Source organism: Gallus gallus, chromosome 17 (genome assembly GCF_016699485.2).
Source record: "Gallus gallus isolate bGalGal1 chromosome 17, bGalGal1.mat.broiler.GRCg7b, whole genome shotgun sequence".
Lineage (NCBI taxonomy): Eukaryota > Metazoa > Chordata > Aves > Galliformes > Phasianidae > Gallus > Gallus gallus.
Window position 1 is genome coordinate 341205 of NC_052548.1, and position 11340 is coordinate 352544.

General features: G+C 55.9%; 1 protein-coding gene and 1 long non-coding RNA gene across 3 annotated transcripts; one reads left to right on the forward strand and one right to left on the reverse strand.

The window, feature by feature from the left end:
* Positions 1–359: 359 nt before the first annotated feature.
* Positions 360–7357, reverse strand: LOC112531468. 2 transcript variants are annotated; one of them, XR_005840476.2, is made up of 5 exons: positions 7183–7357; positions 5180–5285; positions 4730–5104; positions 3842–4485; positions 360–738 (listed from the first exon to the last, which is right to left on the reverse strand). It is a non-coding gene; the product is annotated as an uncharacterized LOC112531468 (long non-coding RNA). The 2 variants fall into 2 exon arrangements; XR_005840477.2 differs by lacking the exon at positions 360–738 and adding an exon at positions 1894–2108.
* Positions 7358–10127: 2770 nt separating this feature from the next.
* Positions 10128–11225, forward strand: LOC121107070 (zinc finger CCCH domain-containing protein 11A-like). The gene is made up of 3 exons (XM_040649264.2): positions 10128–10444; positions 10731–10854; positions 11119–11225. Exons 1-3 carry the CDS (start codon positions 10391–10393, stop codon positions 11223–11225), a joined length of 285 nt encoding a protein of 94 aa, XP_040505198.1. The 5' UTR covers positions 10128–10390.
* Positions 11226–11340: the final 115 nt, after the last annotated feature.

The following is an 11340-nucleotide window of genomic DNA, read 5'->3' on the forward strand; positions in this document are numbered from 1 at the left end:
CGCTGACCAATCAGAGGTCGGCACGGGCCGGCGTTGAGCTGGGAGCAGAGCGGACCCTCCCCCAAAGCAGCGGCAGCAGCAGGAAGGGGCTCCAAGAAGCAAAGAATGATATATAAGAGGGCTGTGGGGATAGGATGGAGCTGCCGCTGACCAATGAGAGTCCAGAGGGGTGACACAGAGTTGCATCTGACCAATGAGAGGCCAGGAGAAGAAATGACACAATCTTCCCCGCACTGCTCAGTTTGCAGGAGTTGCCAAGTGCTGCTCCTTTTCCTTGTATCCTTCAATTCCAAGTCCACATTTTCCCCAAAGCCAAAGAATACAGCCGTAACCACCTACAGAGAAATAAGCAATTTCAGTATGTATTTCCGACTGTGGTAATTCCTTCAGTTCAGAGGTCACCCGTAATGTACGGTGCCCGTTTTGATTCTGACAGAGGTTGTAGTTGCAGCTGACTTTCCAAGGCTGCAATACGTGGTGGTGGGACAGCCTTGGGCTTCTGCGTTTGCATTCATCCCACGTTTCCCATCTCTGCCTTGCAGCTCTGCTGGTGCTGGAAGTGGACGGTATTGCAGTCTGAATGAAGGAGCAGCTGCTGATGGGAGGCAGGAAGTCCAGGCTCATGAACGCTGAGGCATCTGCCAGTACGGCACCAGAGGAGGCAGTAGTGACGTTGGGGGGCAGTCGCAGAAGAAGATGAGGAGTTCCCCATCAGGAAGCCACAAACCCGGCAGGAACCTGCAGGGGAATCGCAGCATGTGTGGGTGCCCAGGAGGAAATGCAGCCCCAGCGTCTGAGCAGCGCCTGGCCATGGAGTGCTGCGGCCCAAGAACAGCGCTATTCTGCCCTTGCCGAGATGGCTTTCCAAGGAGGACTTGTCTGTGGGGGTCAAGGAGGTTATTTGGGTTCTGTGGGCTCGTTGGGGTCTGTCCTCACAAAAACCAGAGGGCTGGCTCATCCAAAAGCTTGGTGATTGCTTGGAAGCCCAAACCCTTCTGGCCTGCTATTACCCCAATGACCCCACTGATCCCACTGACCCCTTTGACCCAGTGACCCCAGTGACCTCACATGAACCTTATAACCCTACTGTCCCCAATGATCTAAATGATCCCACATGTACCCAATGACCCCATATGACCCCAACAACACATTTACCCCACTGACCCCATTAACCCCACATGACCCCATTGACCCCAGCAACCCCATAGACAACACAGACCCCATTAACCCTAGTGACCCCCATTGACCTCAATGACCCCAATAACCCCAGTGACTCAATTGTCTCCAATAACCCCCACTGACCCCACTGACCCCTACTGACCCCATTAAAACCATTGACCCCAATGACCCAATTGACCCCAATGACTCCATTGACTACAACGACCCCATTGACTCCAATAACCCCTGTGAATTCAATGACCTCAATGATTCCATCAACCCTCATTGACCCAAAGGTCCCCATTGACCTCTATGTCCCCATTGACTCCAATGACACCATAGACCACAATGACCCAATGGCCTCAATGACCTCATTGACTCCAATGACCCCACTGACCACAATGACCCCAAGTGACCCCACTGACAACTACTGACCCCATTAAAACCATTGACGCCAATGACCCAATTGACCCCAATGACTCCATTGATTACAATGACCCCATTGACACTAATAATCCGTGTAAATTCAATGACCTCAATGATTCCATCAGCCCTCACTGACCCCAATGGTCCCCATTGCCTCAATGACCTCATTGACTCCAATGACCCCACTGAGCACAATGACCCCCATTGCCTCAGTGACCCCATTGACCCCAAGTGATCCCCATTGACCCCAATGACACCATATAATACAATGATTCCATTGACCCCACTGACCCCAATGACCCCCATTGACCCCAGTGACCCCATTGAATCCAATGTCTCCATAGACCCCAATGAGCCCATTGACTACAATGACCTCAATTCCCACTGAGACCGGGGAAGGGACTGGAGCTTTGCTGCTGCAGTGCTCTGTGGCCACAAGGGATACCAGAGCCAGGAACGGAGCAGGGATGGACTGAAGCAAATCAACACCTTCACGGGACAGTGGGAGAAGAAATCCAAGTCAGCTGCAGAATGAACAACACAACTCCTTACAAAAGGGCGTCCCAGACTGGGGCCGTTGCAGCAGTAGGGGCAGTGCCTCTTGGAAGGGATCTCGCGGTGGGGAAGAAACTGCTCCAACATCAGCACTTGCAGCAGCTGCTGCAACGACCCCGAGAAATGGGCAGAGCACTCTGAGGGCAGTGCAGCACGAGGAGGAAAGAATGCACGGTGGTGCAGAACGAGCGCAGAAGGATGGAGAGCAGCAGCGGTGGGATCCCCCTTTGGCACGGCCACCCACCGCTACGGGACTGCAACAAGGAGCTGCACCCTGCCGTGGTCAGCATGGCTCTGTGTGCCAGCTGTGTGCTGCTGGAAATCACCCGAGCGGTTACAGGTGGGAGACTGGCTTAGGAAATCATCCAACATCTGCAGGGATAGCACAAGGCAGGCTCAGTGTGACAGCTGTGTCATTGTGCAGCAGACAGATGCTGAGCAGAGCACAGCAGGGCCAGGACGTTCTGACCAGGGGGAGGTGGAGAGTGCACACGAGATAAGGCACAGCTGCAGGACGGAGCATGAGACCCAGCACGTGCAACAGCTGCAAGAAATCCTGCCTGCCTGCCTGTCTGCATAGAAAAGCACACAATCAGCCCGAAAGGAACACGTTGGCCATAGACGACACCTGGAAAAACTGCACAGCGGATGCGTGGTGGAGACTGTGAGCCTGCAGTGCCCAGCCAAGGGGGAACAGGAGAGCAGTGGGTGCCATGGGAGGAGAGCTACAGGAGCAGAAGGAGCTCACAGAGCATAGTGCAGTAATGCCACAGCAATCAGGAATGAGCTTTGCTGCTGCACTGAGAGCTGTGCCTGGTGGAACAACCGGGATGTGAGCATTTCTCGCACACCCCACAGGTACTTGGGTGGAAGTGCCGGGATGTGGGGAAGCCTCACAGGGTTGTGCCTTTACCCAACTGCACTGCTGCAGTTGGGTAAAGCTGAGCTGCCTTTACCCAACACACTGCTGCTGGTGGAACTGCTGCTGGCCACGGGCTGTGGGCAGTGATGGGGCTACTCTGGGGCTGCTCTACGATGGCTCTGGGGCTGCCATGGGCAGCTATGGGATACACTCATGGAACTTCTTCCATAGTTCCCAACTAACCCCTTGACCTCCATCTTGCCCCCCAAGATGAGGGCAAGATGAGCGTCAGGGGAATATACAGGCTGCTGACCTACAGCGGCCCCAGAGCCACCTTATAGTACCCCCTGAACAATGCAGGAACAGACCTATCCCTGCCCACAGCCTCATATGGGGTTACGGTGCTCACAGGGTTATGGGACATGTGGAGCCTTGTGGTCACGCGGACTTTTCTGGGGTTCTGGGCTCATGTGGGGTGATGGATCAGGGCTTCAACATTAGACCGAAAAGAACCCCAATCCCCTCTCAGGAAGAAATCAATGAATGCACTCCAACACCACTCCACATCCCCCATTCTGACCCCAAACCTCTCCCCACGAGCCCCCAAACCCCCCACGTACCCATGCCACGTCATGTCTCGGCACCCACAAGTCCCACCTGTACCTCACACCTCGCCTTCTCCTGTGAAGCACTCTGCTCCTGTAGGCTGTGGTCCACATCCCCTTATCCTCCCCAAATCCACCCATGTTCTGATCCGTGTTCCCCAGTATCCCCAGTGCCGCCCACTTCACTTTCACCCACATCTGTGCCCTACACCTTCTCCAGCTCCTCATTCCTCACCTGCAGAAGCCATCCATGCCACAGCACCGGGAGGTTGTACGGGATCTGGAGGCAGGTCAGGGGGAGGAGAGGCCAAAGATGGGCTATGGGGGTCCTGGCATGGTGATGGGGACCTGTCAGGGAACATGGGGTTCCCTGGGGTTCAGGGAGTTCCCAGGGGGGATCTTGGAGGTGTAAAGGAGGTCTGAGGGAGGAAATAGGAGGACTCCGTGGAAGCCCAGTGGGGGACATGGGGTGATGCTGGGGATTGTGGGGCACCATGTGGGTATGGGCCAGCTACGGGGGAGGTGTACTGCGTCTGAGGGGGTCCTTGAGGGGCTCCAGGGCTCTGTGGGGGGCTACAGGGTGTCTCTAGGGGTCTTGCTGGGAAACACTTGGAAGGACATTGGGGCTCTGAGGGAATGATGGGTGGGCTGTCATGAGAAATGAAAGGGCAGCCTTGGGGAAAGCAAGGGGCAGCCAGGGGGATGGAAGGGAATTCTACAGGAACGCAAGGGGAATCCAGGCTGAGGCAAGGGGACAGCTGGGGGAAGAACAGGGGAACGTCCCAGCAACGGACTTCTTCTTTCACATCCACATCTTCTGCTTCCCAACTGAGCTGCAAAGCTGCCAGAGGAGCTGCAGTACCGCTGCCCGACTCCTGCCTGTGTCAGAAAGAGCTGCACGTGAGCAGAGTGCAATTGCCATTCTAAAGCCAACTCCATCACTGCAGTCACAACACCACAACCTTCAGTATCTGCTACAGGCAGACGACCATGCCCTTGCACAGGAACCATTCCTACAGAGCAAGGGAAGTCCTTCACTGCCTTAGGTCGTGAGGAACACAGGAAGGGCCCCAAAGCCTTCAGCACATGCTATGGAGCCACCAAAGTTGGCAGCTAAACACACCTTCTCCTTCAAGAATGAGCAAGACCAATCAATGCACCCTGCTGCTGCAGAGGGCTGCGCTGCATCTCCTGGTGCCACCCTTGGGCTGTCATCGCGCTGCCCACCCACAGCGCACTTTGAAGCGCCGCAGCCTTGCAAGAAAGAACAGAGAGCAAGGAGCTCTGCCGTGCACTTCCTGTGAGAACACAGAGAGGAGCCGTACAGCCCTTGCTCTCAGCACACACACCTCTTCTCTTACCAGCCGTTCATTCCTGCACAGCGCTGCTCAAACCCCTCCTCCATCTCTCCCTTCACAACGCCATACGCAGCCTCTCCCCAGCGACGAGCTCTGGGCTCTTTCATGCCTGTGCCATCATTGGGGCCTGCAGAACAAACCTGGGAGTTCAGAGGTTTGATTAGAATCGCTGCTACCGTGCAGGGAGGGAGGGCTGAGATGCACAACATCCTCACCTGCTGGATGTTGGAAGGGGAGGTTCAGCAGCAGCTCGACTCGCAATGATTAAGTCCTCCAAAAGCCGCCTTCTTTCTTTCAGATCAGCAGACTGCAGACTGAAACCTTCTCCAGAGACATTATGAAACATGATTAGATTATTAAGCATAATCATTAAACATAAACAGATTACTTAAACCCAAGGAGAAAACACGTTTCAGATTGAAGACCACAAAAGCATCATATTCTATTCCAATACAACTCCAGTTCCAGTTTCAATTTCATGACTAGCATTTCACCCTCCCTGCTGTGGAAAGGGGGGAAAGAAGGAAGGGAGAGCCTTCTAGCCCCACATCCCTTTAGAGATCACCCTATAGCTCCAGATCATCCTATGGACCCACACAGCCCCTTAGAAGACCACATCCTCCAAACTATAGCCTTATATCTCCCTATATCCCCAAATAGCCCACCACAACCCCTCTGTAACCCCCAAACGCCCATTTTAGCCCCCCATACCTTCTCCAGCATAACATCCCTCTCTACAGACCCTCCCTGGCCCCCTATCATCCTATACACTCTTACATCCCACCACAACCCCCTAAAAATTCACTACTACCCCATATCTCCCTATATCCCCTCCACAGCCCCCTATAGCCTCCTACCCTACTAGAACCCTTCTACAGACCACCCACAGCTCCCTAAAGCCCCATAACCACCTATAAAGCTCCTATAGCCTCCCCATAGAACCATATAGCTCCCCCAATAGCCCCCTACAGCGTCATAATATTCCCCTGCTCCCTACAGCCCCATAGCACCCCATGTCCCCTCTACAGCCCTAAGACCCTCCCTACAGTCCCCCAGCCCCTAAAGCCCAATCTCCCCTTATAGCTCCCCACAGACCCACACTGGCCCTAGACTCCCTCGAGAGCCCCCCACACTCTCCCATATCCAGCCTCATATCCCCCTAAGAACCCTTCTAGACTCCATATCTCCCCTATATCCCCACAGACACCCTATATCCTCCCTCAGGCCCCCACAATCTCCTACAGCACAACATCCTTCCCTAGAGCCCCCCCCAACCCCTAGCACCCTCAACCCTCCCACATGTGACCACAAACCCCTAGAGCCACATATCCCCCTCGAACACACCTATAGCCCTTACAGACCCCTCATAGAACCGTGTAGCTCCTCCCAAAGCCCCCTACAGACCCATATCACCCCTATACCCCCACAGCCCCCTAGAGAACCAAATCCCCCTATATCCCCCATATAGCCCTAAAACACTCCCTAAAGACTCTGCAGCACCCTAGAGCCCCATATCCCCCAATAGCTGCCCACAGATCCCTAGATTCCAACCACATCCCCCTCTTTTCCCATATACCCCAATACCCCTTCTACAGTCCCCCACAGCTTTCTAGAGCCCCATAGCCCCCCTAGAGATACAATTAAGCTCCATAAAGCCCCGCAAACCCCTAGAGCCAACCCTAGAGCCACCCTACCGCCCTATAGCCTCATGTCCTCCAACAACCCCCACACAGCCCTATATCCCTCTGCAGCCCCCCTATAGCCCCCAGTAGACCCACATCCCTCCCGATAGCCCCCACAGACCACTACAGCCCCATATCCCCCAATATCCACCCCTGTAACCCACTACAGCCCCCTGTCGCCCCAAAGCCCTACCCTATACCCCCCACAGTCCCATTTCTCCCTCTGGCCTCCCCATGGCCCCTCACACCCTCCCTGTATTCCCAACACAGCCCCCTACAGCCCCATCTCCTCCTACAACCCACGCACAGCCCTACATCCCTCTATAGCACCCCCTGTGGCCCCACATCCCTCCATCCCCCTCTATTCCCAAAACACACCAATATCCCCTCATCCCTCGAGATCCCCACACAGCACATTACAGACCCATATCCTCCCACATCCCCCAAGAGCCCCCAAAGCCCCTCAGCTCTTACACTGCCACCACATCTCCCCCACTGCCCCTCTACCCACAGACCACCTCAGCCCCAGGAGGCACCTCAACAAGCACTGGAGGCTCGGGGGGGCCCGGCCCCTGTGAGGGCAGCAGCGCTGCGGTGGTGGGAACCCCAACTCCTTCAGCCGCCCCAACTCCTTCAGCCGCCCCAAATCCCCGCATCCCACGGCGAAGGGGACGGCCACGGGCTGCCGTCTGAGGGGACAGCTGGGCGATTTCGAGCCGGTTGCCAACGGCGCGCACTGCCCCTCAGCCAATTGGAGCCGGCGGCGCTTCTGCTCACCAATCAGAGACAAGGGGAGGGCCGGAAATGCCACTGACCAATGAGAGGCCAGCAGGGGCGGGTCAGAGCTGCTGCTGACCAATCAGAGCCAGCAGGGGCGGGATGGAGCTGATAATCACCAATGAGAGTCCACCGGGGGTGGGTCAGAGCTGCTGCTGACCAATCAGAGGTTGGCATGGGTCAGAGCTGCCGCTGACCAATGACAGGCTGGATGGGAGTGGGACGGAGCTGCTGTTGACCAATGAGAAACAACGGGGGGAGGGATGGAGCTGCTTTTGACCAATGAGAGGCTAACGGGGGCAGTTCAGAGCTGCTGCTGACCATGCAGAGTCCACTGGGAGCGGGACGGAGCTCTCGCTGACCAATCAGAGGTCGGCACTGACCGGTGTTGAGCTGGGAGCAGAGCGGACCCTCCCCCAAAGCAGCGGCAGCAGCGGGAAGGGGCTCCAAGAAGCAGAGAATGATAAATAAGAGGCCTGTGGGGATAGGATGGAGCTGCCACTGACCAATGAGAGTCCAGAGGGGTGGGACAGAGCTACATCTGACCAATGAGAGGCCACCGGGGGCGGGCTGGAGCTGCCGCTGACCAATCAGAGGCCACTGGGTGCGTGATGGAGATGCTGGTAACCAATGAGAGGCCAGAGAGGGTCCAGAGCTACCTCTGACCAATGAGAGGCTGGACGGGGGACAAAGCTGTCGCTGAGCAATGTGAAACTACTGGGGGTGGGCCGAAGTAGTCGATGACCAATCAAAGGCAACCAGGGGTGGGATGGAGTCGCATCTGACCAATGAGAAACCAACGGAGGCGGGATGGAGCTGCCGCTGACCAATGAGAAGCAAGCGGGAGTGGGACGGATCTCCCGCTGACCAATAAGAGGCCGGCACGGCCCATTGCTGAGATGGGAGCAGAGTGGAGACCTTGCAAAGCAGGGCTGCAAGGCTGCAATACGTGGTGGTGGGACAGCCTTGGGCTTCTGCGTTTGCATTAATCCCACGTTTCCCATCTCTGCCTTGCAGCTCTGCTGGTGCTGGAAGTGGACGGTATTGCAGTCTGAATGAAGGAGCAGCTGCTGATGGGAGGCAGGAAGTCCAGGCTCATGAACGCTGAGGCATCTGCCAGTACGGCACCAGAGGAGGCAGTAGTGACGTTGGGGGGCAGTCGCAGAAGAAGATGAGGAGTTCCCCAGCAGGAAGCCACATACCAGGCAGGAACCTGCAGGGGAATCGCAGCATGTGTGGGTGCCCAGGAGGAAATGCAGCCCCAGCGTCTGAGCAGCGCCTGGCCATGGAGTGCTGCGGCCCAAGAACAGCGCTATTCTGCCCTTGCCGAGATGGCTTTCCAAGGAGGACTTGTCTGTGGGGGTCAAGGAGGTTATTCGGGTTATGTGGGCTCGTTGGGGTCTGTCCTCACAAAAACCAGAGGGCTGGCTCATCCAAAAGCTTGGTGATTGCTTGGAAGCCCAAACCCTTCTGGCCTGCTATTACCCCATTGACCCCACTGACCCCACTGACGCCTTTGACCCAGTGACCCCAGTGACCTGACATGAATCCCATAACCCCCCTGTCCCCAATGATCTAAATGATCCCATATGTACCCAATGACCCCAAGGACCCCAGTGACCCCATTGACCCCACCAATGCCCATGTTTCTAATGATACCCGTGAATACCCGTGACCCCATATGACCCCAACAACACATTTACCCCACTGACCCCATTAACCCCACATGACCCCATTGACCCCAGTAACCCCATTGACAACACAGACCCCATTAATCCCACATGACCCCCATTGACCTCAATGACCCCCAAAACCCCAATGACCCAATTGTCTCCAATAACAGCCACTGACCCCATTAACCCCATTCACTCCATTGACCCCATTAATCCCAATGACTTCATTGACACCAATGTCCCCAATGACCCCCACTGACCCCAGTGACCCCTACTGACCCAAGTGACCATATTGAACCCAATGACCCCCTAGACCCCAATGACTCCATTGACTCCAATGTCCCCATAGACCCCATAGACCCATTGTCTCCAACGACCCCAGTCTGGATGCAGCCTGGGGGAAACGACTCCTGCTTCCAGTCATGCAGCGCCAGAGTGAGAGGGTGACCCAGCCTGGCTACACAATTATCGTGTGTATTTCTCTCTTCTGATGCTTCACAGAACCCCATTGGGTGAGCCTCCAGTTGGTTTCTTCAAATTTGGTACCAATCCATGGGACCAAAGCCACAGTCTGAAAGGCTGGAACCAGTCCAGGTGCTTAAAGCCACAGCCCCAGCTAGAGAGGCCAGAAGCAGCCAAGGGCCTGAGGCCACAGACGCAGGCGGGGAGCCCAGCACTGGCCCTGGGACTTAAAGCCACAGCCAGAGAGGCTGACATCAGCCCTGGGACTCAAAGCCCCAAACACAGATGCTGGCACAGGCCCTGGGTTTCGTTTTCTACGGGTTCCCCTGGGACTCCATTGACCACTCTGAGGCCATACTGGTCTTGACTGGTTTTTAATGGGCTGCACAAGAGTCATCTTCACTTCTCCATTATTCAAATAACCCCATTGGGTGACCCTGGTGGTGGTTTCCTAAGATGTGGATCTGGGAGTCGCCCATTTCCTTCACTTATGATGAAAGCACGGAAGCGATGCGGGCACTCGCTGAGGTCACAATCACTGCTGGGGTGGCAGCGTTTCCGCCACAGCTGGTGAGCAGAGCTGGTGCTCTGGTGAGCGTGCTGCACACCGAGGCTGAGCTCTGGGCCTTCCGTGGAACAGATCACCCTGTGAGAGCCCGTCAGAAGCACCGCGTGTGCACTCGTCGGTACTCTCTGCAGGGTTCCTGTCCCAAGGGAGATTTTGGGATCGAGGCAGTCGGAGGAAGAGGGAAGGCAGCTCTTTCCAAGGGCCGGGGAAGTTCCTGTGCACAGAGGCCTGGGAACTTCATCATCCTCTGAGCCTTCAGCGGCCATGTCTCAGCACGGAGACGACCGCGGTTCCAATTGCTGCCGTCTGAGTGGCAAGGTATGGCTGGGCTTCTTCTGCTTGGTTCTTCCTTTCTCTTGTTCTCAAGGGGAAGGGACGGAGCAGGGGGAACCCTGCTGGTCCTTGGTGACCTCAGTAACCGGTTGCATTCAGCGCTCACTGCTGACAGCCTGGGCTAACAACGTGGACGTGGCTCAGGCCGTCTTTTCCCTTAGTGATAATCAGTGTCTCAGCACTCTGATATCCCCTCTCTGGCACGATCTGGAACCTCTCTGCAAGCCTTGGCTGCCCGTTCCCACCACCGTTTCTTCCTTTCTCTCTTCAGAAGCGGCGCGGCGCGGTTCCCCGCGGTTGGGAGCAGCAGCCAGCAGGCTGCCAGAGATCCGACCGCGCCTTCCAGCGCACAGAGGGACGCAACAGGGACGGACGGTCCTTCATGCCATACAGAAGTGAGTTTCTTCGGCCCTCTGTCGTGAAGTGTGGAGGAATGAATTTTGAGTATTCCTTCTGGGCGGGTGCAGTGCTGCAGGGGATGTCAAGTGAGCATCCATTTGGAGTGCAGGAAGGAGCAGTGAGAAGTGAACTCTCAATCAGTTTGTGTTTGGGCTGTCCAAGTAGCCTCTTTCTGTTTTCTGGGGGGACGTGGGCATACTGGGCAGTACTTCTGCTGCCTGCTGGTGTCTGTGAAATCAACACACCATCTGTTGTTGTAGGGATGGAGCCTGCGCGTCCATGGAGTGGTGCTGGGCAAGGCTGGAAACGGAAAGCCTCCGCAGGTAAGAAGCTCTTGCGAGCTGTGCTGACTGCAGAAGCGGCATAATGTAGCAGCAGAAAGGCAAGCTGAAGAAACTGCTCTTGAAGACCAGAAGATTGTGGTTGGCTATGCTCAAATCTTCCGCCACAGAGATGCTCTTCATGTCTTTCTTGTCTCCTTT